At 37.0% G+C, this 20421-nt stretch overlaps 1 protein-coding gene across 2 annotated transcripts; it reads right to left on the bottom strand.

The window, feature by feature from the left end:
• Positions 1–6331: 6331 nt before the first annotated feature.
• Positions 6332–19900, bottom strand: PCDH18 (protocadherin 18). 2 transcript variants are annotated; one of them, XM_058435831.1, is made up of 4 exons: positions 17010–19900; positions 16150–16235; positions 15896–16059; positions 6332–9108 (listed from the first exon to the last, which is right to left on the bottom strand). In XM_058435831.1, exons 1-4 carry the CDS (start codon positions 19494–19496, stop codon positions 8441–8443), a joined length of 3405 nt encoding a protein of 1134 aa, XP_058291814.1. In that variant the 5' UTR covers positions 19497–19900; the 3' UTR covers positions 6332–8440. The 2 variants fall into 2 exon arrangements, with proteins under 2 accessions (XP_058291814.1, XP_032003161.1); XM_032147270.2 differs by having other exon boundaries at positions 16150–16238.
• Between the last annotated feature and the right edge of the window lie 521 nt (positions 19901–20421).

The raw sequence follows: 20421 nt of genomic DNA on the forward strand, positions 1-20421 counted from the left end.
AGAGAGCACTTTACCTTAAAACTTTCCCTCAATCTGCTTTGCAGGCTCCATACCCCCTAACCCGTAACCCCCACAATCAGAGAGTCACTTTTCCAATACCTATCAGAATCTGGGAACAAGTGGTCACATTTATTTTAAAAAGATGTTGATTCTGATAATTACCATATATACTAACCCATCCCTATCATATTCCACTCCCTGTCCTCACCCTCCATTACCAGCCATTAAAGTTTACTGTGAAGGATCTGTGTAGGATTCAAATGACATTATTTTTTTCCTTATATGTTTACTTACTCATGATTGAGTACCTTTGACAGGTCAAAACTCTACTAGTCTCTGCAGAAAAAAAAAAAAAATAGAAAATAAAAATATACTCTTCCTTCTCTCTAGGTATTGAGATTCTAATGTGCAACTTAGAGAAGTAAACTGAAAATTACTGTAGAAATTGTATAAATAACTTGTAGTGACATTTTGAAGGTGCTAGAATTCCTAAAGATTGCAAAATAGGAACAGCGTGGCTCACCAAAATACAGTGGCTAGCATAAGCATCCCTATGTGGTCATGTGACTGTTTCTAGACAATGAGCTTTCAGTAGAAGGAACATGTGACACTTTCAGGCTGGTCGCTAATGACCTCCTAGTTGTATTTCTCCATGATCATTTCCCTTGTGCCTGATTGGAAATGAGATCCTCCCAAATGATGAGTCAGTGATGGCAGAGTCTCTACGGTACAGGTCCCCAAAAGATCTCATGAAGGAACGTCACTCTCTCAGAAATTGTACTTTCACTTAAGACTGGCTGTTATGTGTGCAGAAAGAAACTTCTGCTATGTATGAAAAATTATTCATTTTGAGTTTACTTTTTGTAACTGTTAGCCTTTCCCAACTAATACCAACATTGATTATAACTTCTACTTTTCATATAATTTTTTTCTTTTCATCCACTTACAAATGGATAAAAAGAAATGTAAACGGTGAAATCTCAGATGGAGAAGAACCTTGTTTAATTTCCTAAAACTACACCTGAGCTGATGAGCCCTTTTGTAGAAAAATGACACAAGAAAACAAAATGTTCCTATTATAAATTCTCCCATGTCCTTATCCTTACTTAGGTTTCATTTTTTGTTTCGCTTGACCAATACAATAGTCCTTTGAGGGGAATAGTGTTATTAGTATTATTTCAATTGCAGCACAAATGTGGAAATCAAAGTATACACTTGATCAGTCACACTGCCATAAATGGTGGAACTGAAACATCAACTTAGAAATTTCTGTCACACCACCTAATCTAGAAAAAATGCCCAGAGAAAAGGGCAAATATTCCAAGTATCTGAATAGTCCTTTCCTTAGAAAACTGAAAAAGAAGTAGATACATATCCTTCTTTCTGGTCCTCGTTGTTCTTGATTTCCAATTCCTCCTGCTGGCAGAAAACACTGAATGCTGTCAATTAATGTTATTCTAGTTCTCCCTGCTTTAATACTTAAGAACATTCAAGTAATAACTCAGTTTTTAACGATAGGAATGCAGTCATATTTTTAGTCTTTCTCCCTAGGTAGCATATGGGTTCAAGATGAAGCACACAGTCATTCACATATTCAACAGAGTTGTTAAGCATCTGTAAGGGTCACGGGATGCACTGGTAAGCAAAGCAGGAACTCGGGTCATGTCTCTGTCCTTCTACTGCTCATTACACCTGATGGGAAGTGTCCACCTGTACTGGTACGATGGCGTGGGCCTGGCCTGTCATGACAGTCATGGACTGGTACTGCAGGCTTTGCTCTTCCTCTCTTTTTTGTCTGTTTTGTTCATCAGTGTATCACAGCACACCTAGAACAGTGTCTCAGTCACAGTAAGTGCACAATAATTACTTATTGAACAAATGAATGAATACATACTGCCCTTCTACTAAGATGCCACCCAATGAGAAAATGAAGACAGAGGCATGGGAGAAAAAGCAGTGAGCGGACTCAGTCAGTGGGGCAGCTGCTCCTCGGTAGCTGTCTCCCATAGAGACACTTTGCTCATTACCGTCTCATGTATTTGCCACCCAAAACTCTCAACAAATACCAAAAGTTTGTAGAGGAAGCTCACAAAATCCACACTGACAGCCTCCGGGCATGAGTTTGCAGAAGAAACACAAATCACAAAGCAGGGACTGGCAAAACATTTTTCTGGTTAGAATTCATAAAACATTATTAGTTGCATATTTGGGATTTATTACATCGTATGTAACAAGACTTACTGGCAGTTTTGTAGATAATTTAGAACCTAAAGCACTGTCTAAAACAAAGGCCTACTTCCAAAGAAAAGGTCTGTGCTTCTTATGTCTAGAATATTCTGTGGTTAGCTATTTTAAGCTGTAGAATGTACCTTTCAATAAAACAGGAATGTACATGGGGTTTTAGAAAGCCTGACTTCATTTAGATAAAAGCACTTTGAAATATAATAGGGCTTATAGTATCAACCCCTCCCCCATTTCAGCAAGGAATAAACTCTGAGTCTCTCATAGGCCACACATCCATCCAAAGGCACTGAGGAGGAAGATGTTTCCCAGAGGCAAACACCTTGGCACCACTTCCTTCCATGTCTGCTCTCCTGTGCCATGAGGGTCAGGGAAACAGAAATTATCATTTTCAAAGTCTTGTTCTGTAATTTCTTCTAGAGATCATTGGCAGTGGGAATAAAAAATATACTAACATCTGATTTTACCCTTCTCAATTTACTCACCCCTAGGGCTTTATACTCCCAACAATTAGCTAAGTTATCATTCTGTTCTGTGGCAAGGGGCCTTTCTTATTCACTATGCTGTTTTCTTCCTGCATTTCACCTTGATTTACAGTAAAATTCCAACCTCACCATTCCAATCCTTAATACATAAAGAGAAGGGTTTTACATTAAAAAAAGATTTCCTCCCTCAATAAGCCACATTTTCTACACTAGTTTCTTTCTAGGCACTTGAAAACATTTAATTTAAAACTTAGAAAAAAAAAGAAATGATCCTTTGTTCTTGATTGCATGAATTTACTTTCTCATTAAACCAATGAATCATAGGAGCAAGGTTTACTGAGAACAAAATGTATTAGCTTTATATATCAAAATTATGATCCCTATTATATCAATAACAAAGAAAAGACATAAGAAAAAATATAAAATTTAGGTAGTTATATGAGGAACTCTATACATGTGAAAATTTGGAGAGGAGTGCTATAAAATGTGGACAGTAGCATGAATTATGGACGAAGAATACCATTAAATAAATAAATTGAAGAGATAAAATCAGAGAAAGCAAACAAGAATTAGGAGCACCTTGCAGAAGTCATAAAAGGAAATAGAAAACTATTATTTTAAAGTGCCAGAGTAGGATGTGTTATTGCAATTTTAAAAGTCAGAAAGTATGTAAATTTTGGTAGCAATTTTTGTGATGCTAGCTCCTCATAAAATGTGTTTAACAGTGCTACAAGTTGTATATGCTAGCATATAATAAAAATATAATAAATTAATAAGAAATATACTCTACCACTTCTACATCTATCATATAGTGACTACCTATTTAATTTTTTTTGGGTTAGATTATATTAAGAGTCCCTATTTATTCTGCTAGTAAGAGTGTATATACCTGACTATGACCTCAGTTACACAGATAAAGAATGAAACCACAATTTAGGCAATACAATATTTTCAATTTCTGTATAAATATCATTTAATTATCTCAGAAACAGTGACTAGGTTTATTCTAGGAACTTAACTGAACCAGATGATACTTCAGTGGCCCAAATAGCCTAATTTATTAAATTATAACTTCATTTTACATATGCATACAGTATTATTGCTATCATTTACAGAGAAATCCAAATATTATAAATGATTACACTCAGTATGGCATCTTACACTTTCACAACCTAAAACAGCTTATAAATGTAAAGATGGCTTTATTTTGGGCATTCAACCTGCAATTAAGGAATTTAAATGTGCTGTTCTTTTGAAATGGCTGCACTATTTTTATTCTTCTTTAAACTGACATAAATCTTTAAGACTTTCATATGGTTGGATTTTTCTTTTTTTTTTTTTTTTTTTTTTCTGAGATGGAGTCTCACTATGTTGCTCAGGCTGAAGTGCAGTGGCTCAATCTCAGCTCACTGCAACTTCTGCCTCTCAAGTTCAACCAATTCTCTCTGCCTCAGCCTACCGGGTAGATGGGATTACAGGCATGCACCACCATGCCCAGCTAATTTTTGTGTTAGTAGAGACTTGGTTTTGCCATGTTGGCCAGGCTGGTCTTGAAGTCCTCACCTCAGATGATGCGCCTGGCTTGGCCTCCCAAAGTGCTGGGATTACAGGTGTGAGCCACCATGCCCAGCCTCATATGGTTGGATTTTAATTTTTTTTTGAGATTGAGTCTTACTCTGCAGGCCAGGTTGGAGTGAAGTGGTACAGTCTCAGCTCACTGCAACCTCCACCCCCCAGGTTCAAGTGACTCTCCTACCTCAGCCTCCCAAGAAGCTGAGATTGCAGGCATGTGCCACCACGCCCGGCTAATTTTTGTATTTTTAGTGGAGATGGGGTTTCACCATGTTGGCCAGGCTGGTCTTGAACTCCCGACCTCAGGTGATCTACCTGTGGGTTTTTTTTTTTTTTTGAGACAGAGTCTTGCTCTGTCACCCAGGCTGGAGTGCAGTGGCTCAATCTCAGCTCACTGCAACCTCCGTCTCCCAGGTTCAAGTGATTCTCCTGCCTCAGCCTCCAAAGTAGCTTGTTCTACAGGTGTGCACCACCTCACCTGGCTAATTTATTGTATTTTTTTTTCATAGAGATGGGGTGTTGCCATATTGGCCATGCTGGTCTCGAACTCCTGGCCTCAAGTGATCCACCCTCCTCGGCCTCCAAAAGTGCTGGGATTACAGGCATGAGCCAACACACTCAGCAGATTTATTTTATTTTATTATTTTATTTTATTTTGTTTTATTTTATTTTATTTTATTTTATTATTTTTGAGACAGAGTCTCGCTCTGTCACCCAGGCTGTAGTGTAGTGGCGCAATCTCAGCTCCTTACAACCACTGTCTCCTGGGTTTAAGTGATTCTTCTGTCTCAGCCTCCCGAGTAGCTGGACTACAGGTGTGCACCACCATACCCGGCTAATTTTTGTACTTTTAGTAGAGATGGGGTTTCACCATATTTGCCAGGCTGGTCTCAAACTCCTGACTACCCGCCTTGGCGCCCCAAAGTGCTGGGATTACAGGTGTGAGCCACCACGCCCGGCCCAGATATTAATTTTTATACAGCAATATGTATTGCTTATTCAGAGTTCAGTATATCCTTAATTTTTGAAGTCACTGAAGAAGTCACATTTATGAAAATCAGCTTAGTTTTTTTATTTCATTCTTGTGATGATACATTATCCAGATATACTGAAATGGAACAGAAATATCAAAACATGTAAGACAGTCTTGGGACAGTTCTATTAGTTTCTGTCATGTTGAAAGCTGCCATGTCAGACAATGCATTTTTCACCCATACAAGTAATCCAGTATAATATTGCTTATTTTTAAAATAGATCTACAATCTTTAAATTTTAATGTGTCAATATTTCAAATTCATCTTTGAATATTTTCTGACCACCAGTATCAAAAGAATGAAACAAGAAAACTAAGCTGATTTTCATAAATGTGACTTCTTCAGTGACTTCAGTAAGACAATAACTTAATAACTCACTCATCTTTACCTTAATAGTTATCTATTGGTAAGTGGCAAATTTAAATATTTGTGACAGGAAGAGCAATAATTTAAATGATTAACAATGTTATAGGCCCCATCTGCGAAGATCAATAAGTAAATCAATGAGCAATGAATAACAATAACTTATAAGAATGTGAAGAAAGCTAATCCTCATCATTCTATAAACAAGCATTTAAGGAGGATTTGTTAAGCAATAGATTCAGTTTTGAGTTACATTTTTGGAAGCTAATTTCCTTAATATATGATTATCATTGAAGAACATTTCAAATAATCCAGTGGAGCTAAAGGGATTAAAAATAATAAATGGAGGAAAGAATGTTTAAGTGCTTTTTTATTGTTTCAATCTGAGGAATGGTAGGGTATCAAAAATGAGGTAATACAAACTTGATGAGAGACTAGGTTGCTATGATAGCATCAGACATCCCAGCTTTCACTAAAAGGATATTACTTGGTGAAAGGAACAGAAGCAAAAAACTGAAATCTTGCACTTATATTCTCTTAATCTGTGGACATGGGAAGCAGTAATAAATGGAGAAGGCTGGAGAAACAAGGGAATTTGAGGCATGAAATTCTTGGAATATGGACAATATACAAAAGTTCTGTGTTGAATGAAATACTGCATTTTATTTATTTCACATTATTCAAAATAGTGGTTTTCAGCATAGCTTCCCATATTACTGCTGGTGCTTTAAATTAAGAACAGTAAGGATATAAAAGCCTTTTTCTTAATGGTAATATATACTGAAAGGAAGTGAAGTTGAAAGGCAGAATGTATTTAAATATGGTTAGCGTTTGTGTGTGTAATCTACTGAAAAATATACTGAAATTTCACTTGTAATTGCAATCTCTCCTATAAAGGAAAATGTGCCTGTTGAAAGAGTTAATATATTCTATTTAATGTGGTACTCATTTGAGAATTCAAATATCTGCATTTTAGTCACTTTTCGGTTACTTAACTTTCCCAGTATTTCAATTCCCGACTAGCAAGCCAGGGACAATAATATTCTTGCCTCCTGGAAACATTGTAAGGATACCTTTTTATCCTGCACAATTTAATACAAAATGTCCTGAGAAAGTATATTTTTTTTTGTAATTTGAAAAATATTCAAGCAGTTATTGCTTGCTTACTCTTTTTTCTTTATTCCCCAAATGCATTTAACCTATTTAGCTGGAATATGGCTTACTGCTTTCATTCCCAATACAAGTCTCAAACTCATTCCTTTTCCATTGTGGTTTTCTTGTTCGCCCAGCCAACTGAATACTACCTGTTTATTATTTGAAACTCAACACCGAATCACCCTCACAGGAAGGGCATGCTGCATGCCAAGTTTTTGAACAAATATGTAGGAACAGGACTCTGACTTATAGACAGTTCCTTACTTTACTTTAATTTTGCTTTTATTTTCACTGACAGAAAAATTTTCTGGAGAGTACAATCAAGATAGTGTATCATTAGAAATAACATTAATAGAAGTTTGGTCAGAAATGATAATAGTCATAATAAGCATCTCTCTCACCAAGGCATTCCACACAGAGAGATCACAGCACAATAAATAAAGGATTTCTCATTTGCCACACAACAATAAAACAATTGCAGTAACAAAAATGTGATTTTATAAATGTTCTTATACTAAAAATAAAAGCAAAAATACGAGATCATGCACTGGAGACAAAAGCTAAAAATGAATAGTTATAACAAAAAAAGGCAACATTCCAAAAGATTAAAATGTTCAAGTATTGTGAGAGGAAAGGGGAAGATTCAAAATAGAATGGGTTCAGAATAAGTCAACTATATTTACTACCTTAGGAGAGACACTGACATAACTGTTTTTATCCAGTAATATCTTATGCCATTAGAACACATACTGTTATCCATTTAAAGGACAGATTCCATTTCCTTGGAGCATGTTTCATACTACAAGGGTGGAATACAATTTATTGTTTACCCTAATTATAAGTAGATAATAATATTGTGAGAGAAATATTCTCCAGAACAGGCCAGTGTGATGGCCTGGAATAGTAGGGGCCTGGGAGTCAGGAAACATTGACTTTAGTTCTGTTTTCATCATTGTCTATAAAAAGTTCATTTGAGATAGTCATCTAATAAATAACCTTCAAGATATTTCTCAGTCCTGAAATAAACTTTCACTTTATCTTTCGATTTTCCTATAAGAGTTCAACTATTGGGGCTAGTAGAAAGTAGAGAAAATAACAATAAAATAGCTTAACAATTTTAATGATTCTTAATTTCTAAAAAGTTACTGAAAAAAGTGGGATCACTTAATGGAATTAAGGATTGTATAATGCTTTAGTGGAGTTGTTCATACAACATAATAATTCTTCCCCAACAAAACTAATCTAAGCAGTGCCTTTACACTTTGTGGTTGAATAGTGTATCAGATTTGAACAGTGGCTAGTTTCTACATGACTAGGAAAAAACATGTCTGTCATGGGAGTAAAAAAATAAAATTTGTTTGTTAAATTACACATAAATATAAGGTACAAATGTATTTTTAAAATACAGATTAAAATAATCACACTTGCATTGTGTACATACGAAAATACAGTATTTAATATTCAATATACACAGACACATTTATGATAAATGCAACTATTTGGCAATGCCAGTTCTTTCAGGGTTTTTTGTTGTTGTTGTTGCTCCCTATTTCCATATACATGGAAACAAAAATGCTTCGCTAAAATCTCCTAGCTCTGGCGGACATCTTGAAGCAGTTTGTTAATCTCTGCCACCAGTTCACTGGCATCCATGAGTTCGTGTTTCCCATCATTGAGGTGGTTGAGCACATTGTCAAAATCATCTTCTTCATAATTTTCAGGGATCTCCTCCATGGCTGGCAGCCATTTAGAAGAAGGCTGCACACTGGAGTGAGTTCCAAGTGGCGGCCCACAGTTGTTGGTGGGATTTTGAAAATGTGTACTGGCTGCCCATGCCGCTACCCCCTGTGGGTAACCCACAGTTTTGGCTAGCAAGGGTCCCTTCTTGCGCTCCAGGGAATTGGACCGATCCACCTCACTGCATTCAGAATAGGTGTCCAGGGAAGGGGGTAAGAGACGCTGGAACACACTGCTCATTTCCGAGAGCAGAGATGATGTGCTGGTATCCCCCGTGTCCTCATCGTTTGGGGAGTCCTTTCCAAAGGTGGAAAAACTCTTCTTCTTTTCACCGGAATCTGCAGGCTGAGCGTCATCCTCAAGACTCTGATGCGGATGCTGCTGCTGGGGTTGCGTTGGGAATTCTTCCCCTGGAATGAACATGTTACTCCTATAATCAGAAGACGGTGAGGGCAGTGGTGGCATCCAGCACTGGTCAGAGTGTCCCAGGACCCTGCACTCCTCCGTGCAGAGTCTCATAGCTGCACTCAAGAAAAACAATGGGGATTCATTATTATACTTAGCACGATTCAAAATGATGCAAAAATACAATTTTATAATAAAAAATAGAATGAGACAGTTTTAAGCTATTTCCATGATGCCAACCTATTATTATACGCAAAAGCTGGACTACAATTATGGCTTTAATTTGAACACTGGTTTTATAGACCTCCGTAAGTGTTATCTTCTGGTGTGCTTTTTTTCCTTATTGATCATGTAAGAATATTCTGCTACTTGAATAATGATAAGATGGGTTGATAAAGTATATGTGGGAACAACTAGGTGTGAGTGATGAAATAAGTGCTGAACATAAATTCTAAAGAACAGACTTGCAAGGTGAAACCTATAACTTTAGAATGCCACCCATTAATTCTTGTGTAATACATACCTTTGTGTAACTTTCTCAATATTACTTTAGTTTTAATGGAAGCAATGAGAATATAATAAGCTATAAGGTAATTATACTTATTAATCTCTCTTAAAGATATTACAAATTATTTATTGACTTACTACTTAAAACAGCAGTGAAAAGTATCCTAGCTACTGAGCGGCCATCTGCAATTACCCTGTTAAGGAGTTTTCTTTTAAAGATTCAAAATATATTTATATTCAAATATACGAAAATGTCATCAAAAGACGAAGAATATGAAAAATCCATTCCTTAGTTCTTACAGATGTTCTAATGCTCTTAGTGGAATATGAGTGGTCACAATCATAGGAAAAAAATAGATATGATAAAAGCAGGAAAATAAAGAGGAAAAAACCCCTCTATATTTGCCAAATACAATAACTAAGCTACATGACAAAGAAATGAAAAATGTAAAATACACTCTACAAACCATTGACTTATTTCAGTGAGAAATAAGTCTGTTCAGTATTATGATTTCATTTTAGAGCAAAGAGAAGAATGCAGGAAATGCAAAATAATTCTCTTAGATTTAAAAGAACATCAGGTTGTTATTAGCTATACTTATATATTAAGAGCTAATTTTGTAGATCCATCTACTTTAGGAAGATTCCTCTTCCTCCCAAATTATTGCTAAAAAGTTGACTCTTGAAGGATGCCCATTCCCCTATTAGAGGAAACAAGTTGTCTGTTGCAGTTACTGTAGTATCACTAGCAACCGGTAAAGTGCCTGCATACAGCAGGTATTCACTACATGTTTTCTAAATAAAACATGAAGAAAATAATGTTGACTTTCCGAAAAAAAAGAAGTAATGGTTTTTGATTGAAGGTGTAGAAATTGCTGCTTTTCTCTGCGTGAATCTTTGAGATAATTCTGTTCTTAAACTGCAAGAGTCCCAAATATGGACCTCAAGTTTTAATGAATAGGAGGAAAATTTGAGGAACAATTTGAGATCAAGTATTGCAAGTGAGAAAAAAGCTGAATCACTAGGAAACTAGAAATACAATGAAGAAGAAAAAAAAGTGGAGAGTGTGAACACCAATTCCATGTGAATCAAGGTGGGGAAAGAGAAAGAGGGTAAGCATGAAGAAAAATTGTGCAATTTGTTATGAAAGGTTACATTTAAATAAGCAAGAATGATTTAAGAATAAAAGCTTTTTTAGATTTCCTGACTTCATGCATTATTACTACTTGGAAATATTTACCAACTTTTTTTTAAATTTAATGTGGACAAAACAAAAGGGGTTGAAAGTAATCGGAATAACTTAATAGCAATGAGGTTTTCTCAGCAGCGAAATAACAATTATAGTGGTAATGATTTTTTTTCCCTTCTTAATTCCCCAGGTCTCTGAAAATGGAACTTGGACCTGTCTCTATTGTCTTACTCATATCCTGTTAGAAGGAAGAAGAACAGACCTGCTGACACCTCTTCATTTATTTTATTTAACTCTGTAGTTTTAGGCTTGGGAAGGATTTAGTTGTTTGATTCACTTGATTTTAATGCTTAATGATCGGAGAGAAAGGAGAAATTACTTAGGCTTCTGAGAATACTGAAAATGACCTAGTTTTCTAAAGACCTGAATATAATAAACATATAACCAACAATACAATGCAAAAATACAATCTAGGTAACTAACGCAATCTGAAAGTTCATGCTCAAAAATAAGTTTGGTCATAGAAATTTTTTAAACAGCGAATGTTATTTGCAAATTCATCCCAATAAATGAGAAGCTTTAATTATAAAATAATAAATTAACACAAAAATGAAAAATAATAAGAAAAATTGATGAGAAAAGACTAATGGAGGGAAGGATGGCAAAAATAAGAGAAATAGAAGAGTAATGGTGCAGAAGAGGGCATTTCTTGCAACTTCACTGATCCTGTCAACCTTGTCCCCAGGAACTTGACTGAAAACATTCTCAATCTGTAAGTAATTCAGTGCCACAAATGTTCCATACTATATCCCAGTGATCAGGGCTTGTTGACAAGTGGTGCAAGTGGCTAATCTTTCTGTTGCTCCTTGAAAGCTCTGCTAGGTAGTTAAGTGTCCTCTGGGGAGGGGGACCATGGCAAAAGGAGAGCATCTTCTTCACCACTATAAGACTATGAATTTTGTCACTGCACTGCACCTTATTGGTGGGGCAGGAAGCAGATACATAAGAAGAAATATGTATGCCTTGCTTCTGTCAAGTCGCTAGTCATCAGGTGATCAATCAGTTATCCATTATGAGTCTGCTACATGTGAAGTGCAACAATAGCACCCTGCCCTCAAAAGTTGTAAAAAGATATAGCTCTAAGTAAAGTGTAACAAATGATGTCATAAACACAGGTAAAGTGTCAAACTAGATGATGCTAAGGGCATGTCAAGAAAGGAAAAAAGAGTGGAGGTGGAAGCTGAAATAGTTAAAGAAAGAGCCACCTAAAACAAACTTTGAAAGATGAATAGGATTCAGTTACGCAAAGTGACGAGAAGCCAGTTTTTCGGGTAGGAAGGATACCATGAGCAAAGCATCAGTGCATTAAGTGAGGAGCTGCTGCTACTATAACGAAAGATACAAAGATGGCAACATATGAGAGTTAATAAGCTAAGAGAGGATTCCATTGCCCTTGGAATGCCAAGAGAAATAGTTTAGTTCAGTGTTGCTGGGCAACAAGAGTTAAGTATTGATTTTGAGCCAAAAAATGTGGATTAAAATGCTCTCAAAATGTTGTTCAAGCTGTATGAAAGAAAGATTTGACAAAGGGAGGAGCTACTAGACAGTGAATATCAGTTTGCACACTGATACACTAAACCCGTCATGGAAGAAAGGCCAGAACAGATGGGCTTTCGTGGATACCTGCCATGAGAAAGGAGAGAACATAGAATTTAAAAAGAATGTTTAAAGTAAGTAATCGGAGATGACAGACTGATGAAAAGTGGATTGGACTCAATCAAGAAAAATGAGTATCACAAGAAACAAAATCAAACGGCTGTATAAATCATCCTGGTGAAGTGAATGCAATGGAAAATGGGGATTTTTGCAGGCATATGCTTGGTGTTATAGTTCAAAGTTGAATGAGTAAGAAAGTATGTTGGCAAACATGAGCCAACAGACAAAAAATGCATACCAATTTAACTGCTCAAAATGCAGGATATTTGTGTGGGAATTAATAGCATGAATGACCAGAAATGACCCTGTTGGCAGGCAATGCAACATAACATAATCTGTATTTGTTCAAAGTCTAAGGCAGAAAAACAGTTGGAACAAGACACTTTAGTCCTAGAAATATAAATGCTTTGGAAACTCTGCTGATCTCTTTTAATGGCATTCAGATGTGGACTTACATTTTTCTCTACTTGGGATATTTCCTGGGAATATAAATTTACAAAGCACAAGTTTTACACCCTATTATGCCTCCAGAAGTTGCCACGGTAAATAATAAACTGGAATATGTGTCATCATAATTATACTCATAAATAAGGGATAGTTATCTTTGTATAGATACACAGTATGCATATCGCAGTCTACAGTAGTCAAACATGAATATACTTTGCGGACCATTGGTGACTTCCTGGTGCTCTATGCCTCCAGGATAGCTTTGACCACACCTCAGATGGAGGCAGGTACCTAGTAAGGCAGAAATGTATCTACTATAATATATTTTGTTGTAACATAATGTTATGCACAAGCAAAATAACTCTCCAGCCACACCCATGGTTAAGTGTGATTGTGCAAATATGAAATTGTTTTTTAAAAAACTGCCTCATGTTAAGTGGAATTATTAATGATGATATAAAGGTGAACTCCTAATTTTGAAAAGAAATGTGATACTGATGGAGCTTAATGTCACTCACTAAACACAACTCACTGTTTTCTACAGTTTATCTATGTCTACCTATTGTTTCCCCAGTGTCTTTATTCCTTAACATCTATTGTTATTATTGTAATTATTATTATTACTATTTACTCCAAGTGCTAGAAAACTTTCTTGCCACAAACTTATGTGGAGGTGGCAACTTAGAAAATATAAGAAAAAGTAAAAGAACTTTGACCTAAAAAAAAAAAAACTTTATAATTAGCTATTAGATTTCTACAATTTCAGAATTAAAAGGGACTTTAGGATCATTTAATCCCCAAAATACCAAGGTTATGTAATAAGAGCAGCTATTCAGTTAACTATGCTGATAAATTTAAATTTCAATGAATAAGCATTATACAAATCTAAAAATATATAATACAATATTGATGTCATGCCCACTATGTTACTTTTCTGTTTAATGAAATGAAATTACATTATTTAAAATCAAGGATTAATACTCAAAATTAGGGTTCTGTCAGGATCACACAAATGTAGTTTAGCCAACTCCTTTATTACACAAGTAAGAATAATAAAACGATTCTCTTTGAGCAAAGTGTCTGATTCTAAATATAGTCCACTAAATTTTCAGAGATTTCTCTTCAAATTGGTCAAGAAAGTCTATGCATTAAAAACAAAAACAAAACACGGACACCATGACTGTGCAAACAGGCTCTCAGGTACACTGCACGCCTTATTGTCTCTAGAAGTCCCCCCTACACATTCATCCTGTAAGATGTATTATAGTATCTATTACTGTAATAACAGAATTAAATAATCAATATTTAATAGTTATGGGGTATGTCATAAGTCTTTAGAACATAAGAACAATTAGGACACTCTATTTAAAAACAATTACTACAACAACAAAAACCTGTTACTTCACATACTTGATAGATTAGTGTTTAAGAATGTGGGGATTGGTCCAAATCTCACTCTCCCGTGTACAAACTGCCTGATTTGAGATGCATTTTCTAACCTTTATAAGTTTCAGTTTCCAAATCTTAAAAAAAAAAAAAAAAAAAGAAGAAGCCTGTTACTACTGTCCCTACTACTAATTCCTGGCAAAGCCTTAGGAGAAGCAGTGCAGGTATCGAACTCTGCATGGGCCTGGAGTAAACCCGGGGGCATAGTTGGTAACTACTATTGCTACTACTATTCCTAATATTAATACTGCTCTGGCTACTGCCATCACTACTTCACTTATGAGTGCTCGAGTTTCTATTCACAGTGGTCCTTTGGTATCCAAAGGGGATTGATCCAGGCCCCCTGCGGATACCAAAATTGGGTTGCTTATATAAAATGGTATGGCAGTTATACAGAGCCTACGCACATCCTCCCAAATACTTTAAATCTTCGCTAGGTTACTAAAAATACCTCATAAATGTAAATGCTATGTAAATAGTTGTTATACTGTATTGTTTTTTATTTGTATTGTTTTTAATTGTCTTATTGCTATTTTTATTGTTTAATCCAAATACTTTCAATTAACGGTTGAATCTATGGATGTGGAACCTGCAGATATGGAATGTAAGCTATATTGATTTTCTTGAATTCCTGTAGCTGTCTGAGGCTCCCTCATGTTTATTTCCTCAACTCTCTTACTTATCTGTATTTAAAAATAGAGGTGCAATGGAACTAAGATGGGTGATATTGTGTTGTTCTATCTTTCATATATCAAATAGCAGTCATTGATCCACATTCAGTGAAACTTAGAAATACAGGTAGCCAAAAGAACACATGTATGTATTCCTAAGGTTGATTTAATATTGCAGTCTTTAGTAGTGGGGCTGCTGGGATAATATAATCAGTATTTACTCAGTTCAGAGAGTTTCTATTGCAGAATTAGAGGGAAGAAACTCCAAGGAAAACGTGGTTCAAAACTTAATAGCATCTCTTCTATCTAGCTATGTACTTAAAAATTCCACTCTTGGGTCCCTGTGCCTCTTCTACTATAGCAAAATGAAATGTTGGCAAAAATATTCTGTGCTTACCACCTACAAAGATGCATTCCTTCTCCTATTTTTAATGCTTGAAGTATACAATTTCTAGTATATTTTAGTCTCTGATTTTGTGAGTTGGTGCCCATCACAGGAAATGCATCCTCCAAATTACAGTCCAGTTCACCACTCTGCGCCAAAACAGTGTAACTGAATAAAAACCACCACCCAATAATTTTGCAAAGAGTTACACAACCGTGTTCTATGGCTGTATCAGATGAGGTGGAAAGAGGAGGAAAGTGGTTTGTTTTTTTTATTTTTCCCCACCCCTTTCTTCTTGTCCTATGAAGCTGTCATGCTCACTCGTTCTCTTCCAACCGCTTAATGAAATTTAAGAAAACAGTGTTAAAATGTTTCAGTTTCTGTTCATTACTAAACAGTGATGAACATACTATAAAACATATTATAAACACTTTAGTGCAAGGGACAAATAAAGAAGAAATATAAGGATGAGAGAAATTTTTCATTTTACTGGTGTCACGGTAGACCTGAAAATAAAGATTTATCTATCACTACCCTCTTACCTGCTGGAATTCTTCCATCTGTGAGAAACAGGTCACTGAATCCTTCACCCAGTAGCCTATCTATTGGAGAATCTCGCCCCAAATCATAATCACTGTCTCCTGCCTCACTGTCACCACGGCCACTGTCTTTCAAGCTAAATTTGTCCATGTCTTGAAGGGCATATCTGGAAAGATAAATCAGAAAAAATAATTACAGTTTTTACTCTTCAGCATTTATATTGAGACTTAACAGGTAACACAAGAATAATTCATACCTATAGCTCCTGGAATATTTGTTTCCTCGAAAACTTGGTCTTGGCTGATATTGCCCCTGGTGAAGCATTGAAAGAAGCTGAGAGACCTGCTGGAAACCAAATAGACAGAACTGATTCCTGGAAACAAGCCTCTAAACACTCACAATCTTTAAGCAAGAAAAGCAATTACTTGCTGTTTCAGCTAAGTAATTGAACATATTATCTCTATTTAAAAGATTTGCAAATGCTGGACTGTGGCGGACCACGCAGCCAGCTATGAACTATAACTAAAATATATTTCAGAGAGATTTGGATGATCTAATACAACTGACTTTTACTTTGTGAAAGAAGACTTCCTTTCAAATAACTGATTTATTTTCTTTATAATTCAGATAAAGTGACCACCTGTAAAAATACATGGAAAATACATACAACACTGTAACGCATGTAGTTTAAAAAATGTCAGGAAATCTTCCAAACTTGGACAAACATAGCATGCATTGAAATAGAAGTCTGAAGGCCTCAGTTTTTTTATTTGTTCAGTAAAGACTATAACCTTGAAAATAAAGCAAGTCTCTACTTTTTGGCTTCCCATTATTTTAATCTGGGAAGTAAGGGGACTCTACGTAGTCCTGTGTGACCTTCACATTTATTTTTCAATATTATACATATCATATGCAAGTTATTTACTTAAGGAAAACTAAAAACAGTATGCTAAAGTGTGCATCTTTGCTACAATTCACAATGTAACTTGTATCCTACTTAATTTGCACAGTATTAGTATTGTTACTTATTAATGAAAACATTTAAGGACTAGTAAACACAATTCCTGAACACTAACACCTAACATTGCAATGAATTGATGCGGTTTATGATCTTACCTCAACAGCAGGAGTGGCGTGGGTGAGTTCTAATGAGAAATTCTCTGGCACGTGGTTTGATGAGATTGTCACCAAACTGTTGAGTGACTGGTGACTGTTGTGGCTCTGCCGACTGCCCATCTGCCCTCTTTCTAAGGTAGGAGATGAAGATGGAGACGATCTGTGATGAGATCTGATGGGCAGAGTGCCATTTATGGTGGGCACCAATGTGATGTCCCCTTTGTGAATCTGCCGGGATGGCCTTTTTGGGTGGTGCTGGTAAGTTGATTCGGCCACCCTGCAGTTATAGGATCTAGTGTCTTTCTTCTCGCGGTTACACCTAGTTGCAAATAGCACCATAATAACCAACAACACTGCACAAATTGCTCCTAAGGAAATAATTATTATCATGGAGACATCCAAGGATGCCTGGCTTACTGAAGTCATTGCTGTACTTGTCACCGACTCTGCATATTCAAAGATCATGCACTTCAGGAGGACTTTGGTATGTAGCTGAGGATTGCCTTTGTCCTGAATGATAACTGACAGCTCCCATTCTGTGTAGGGAACAGAATCCATGCTAACGTTGGTATGGATGTCACATGATCGTGGATCAATTATGAAGATATTCTCCTCATTACCTGCTACTATGGCACAGCTGAGTTCAGCATTCACACCAGAGTCTCTGTCAATTGCCCTTATTCTTGTGACATGAAAGCCACTTTCAGCCCCTTTGGGAATGGTGATTTCTGCTGTATTATTACGCAATGCAGGCCCTATAACCACAGGAACGTTGTCATTTTCATCAATGATGGTGAGCACAACTGTGGTATTGCTTACCAGTTGCTTTGGGCTTCCTCCATCTCTTGCTTCTACCACAAAAGTGATCTGACTCACTTCTTCATGATCAAAGATTCTGAGGGCATAGATGGCTCCATTAGATGGGTCAATGGTTACATATGTAGTTATGGAACTTCCTAGAATAAAACTCTCCAAGATGGTGTATGTCACTTGCCCATTTTCTCCAAGATCAGGATCTGTGGCCGTAACAGTGGTGATATATGCCCCTGGTGAGTTGTTTTCTGAAATTACAAATTCATATCGGCTTCTCTGGAAGTGGGGTGGATTGTCATTGATATCATTGATTTGAACTGTAAAATGTTTCACTGTAGAGAGACTGGGTGTCCCCTTGTCTTCAGCGATTACAGTCAAACTATATTCAGATCTCTTTTCTCTATCCAGCGTGGCATTAGTTAAGATTAAATAATTGTTTTCATACGTCTTCTGAAGTTTAAAGTGACCATGTCCATGAAGCTTACAAACTATTTCTCCATTCAGCCCAGAATCCTTGTCCTGAACTCTGACCAAAGCAACAAATGTATCAATAGGATCCCCTTCAAAAATATAAGATATTTCTTCTTTTCCAGGGGACATGAGGTTGATGTTAATTTCAGGTTTATTGTCATTAACATCCACAACCTTAATTATAATTTTGCAATGGGCTGGGATTGAATTTGGACCCAAATCTTGAGCCTGAACATCAATCTCATAGGATTTGGTGATTTCATAATCCACTTGCTTGAAAAGAGTCAAATGTCCTCTTTCGGAATCAATTTTAAAAGTCTCCATAATTTTGGGAGACACATGACTGCTGAAGGAATATACAATTTTCCCATTAGCGCCCTCATCTGGATCCGTGGCATTCAGATCTAAGAGCAAAGTGCCAACCGGGGAGTTTTCTAAGAGTTGTATTATATAAGATTGCTGCTCAAAAGCAGGGCTGTTGTCATTGGAGTCTGAAATGCTTATTTTTAGTATGGATGAGCCAGACCTCTGAGGTACTCCCATGTCTGAGGCAGTGAGCTGAAGCTCGTAGCTTGACTTCAGCTCCCGATCTAACTCTCTGACCACTATGAGTTCTGCATACTTGGCTCCATCAGTCCTGGTCCGAACCTCGATATTAAAAAAATCATTGGCAGAGAGCGAGTATGTGTGGAGGGAATTTTCCCCAACATCTGGATCAAATGCACTGTCCAGGGGAATGCGAGTCCCAACTGCTGCACTCTCAGATATCTCAATAGGTATGAGAGATCTTGAAAACTGGGGAGAATTGTCATTAATATCCAGCACTTCAACTTCAATATGGAAAAGCTGCAGATGCTCTGTGGGTAGAGTGATCACATCAAACTCTATGGAACAGTTCAAGTTTTTCTGGCATAGTTGTTCACGGTCAATTGTAGCCCCTATGCTGATTTCCCCATTATCCTCGTTTACTACAAGCAGAGGAGAATTTCCCCTCTGCATGGCTCGAAATCGAACAGTAGAAGGATTAGGTAGCTTCAATAAAACATCAGCCACATCCTCTGATAGTCTTGCAATTACTGATCCAACCCTCTGTTCCTCATAAATCCTATATTTCAAATTCTTGCCCAGTACATCGTGGTTGAAAGATACTATCAGGAGTGCAAAAACAAACCTAAAGTGCATTTTAGCATTCATTTGGTGCATTGGTCAGTTTATGAGATTTCCCTCACAGAGCAAGTTAAAACAGCAAAGCAATTGCCTCAACTTCCTTTGGCAACTTAAAGCTACATTTGGTACTTGAAACTTGAAAGCGTCTCTTAATAACACAGCACAGCAATTAACAGCTCGCAAACTTTTGTTTTATACACACCGTGTCACGACTTCCAGATACCTTCGGCATGGAGTCCAGTCCTTGCGTTTGTTTGGTCGTTCGTCCCCTTTCCAGGCAGGAGAGTGTCACCTCCGCGTTTTCTCCCTTGTGTAGTCGGAATCCATCTATTGCAGGGTGCCGGCGGAGTCTGCAGTGTCTTTCCTGAGCGATTCTTTCTCCCTTTAGCTGCTCGGCTGCAGACTAAACACCCGTGATTGCTGACTCCAGTCTAAAATCTGTACAACTTCACTTCAACTCAGACAAAGCTCTTGCCCAGCGTGTGTTGAATCGCTTCCAGCCAATCAGTGTGCTTCCAAATCAAAAGCTGATGGAGTCACCCAAGGAGGGAGGGCGAGAGTGGAGGGTGGGAGAGAGAAAGAGACCGAGAAGGAGGAAGGCGGGGGTGGGGGCGCGAGAGAGAGAAGGGGAGACGGACTGGTGGGGGCTGGGGGAGGAGATGGGAGCCAGTCCTTCCCTGCTCCTTGCTTCTTCCTCCCCACTCCCCCTCCGCCTTTCAATCTACTGCATTCACTTTCTCTGAGCGTGCCATGACAAAGGGGAGACAAATTACAGAAGAAAAACTTTAAATCAACTTCTGGTCGCCTTTATTTATATGGCACGTTAAATTCTTCTTGTTTTCTTAATTGCCCTTTCTTCTGCCACAGACATGTAATCATCTTGCTTTTCATAGTCCTTAAGTGCTAGTTTAACTTAAAATACCTCTAAGTGCGTTTTGTTGGTGAAGGAATTTAATACAAT

The sequence above is a fragment of the Hylobates moloch genome, unplaced genomic scaffold, assembly GCF_009828535.3.
Source record: "Hylobates moloch isolate HMO894 unplaced genomic scaffold, HMol_V3 SCAFFOLD_3, whole genome shotgun sequence".
Taxonomy (NCBI): Eukaryota; Metazoa; Chordata; class Mammalia; order Primates; family Hylobatidae; genus Hylobates; species Hylobates moloch.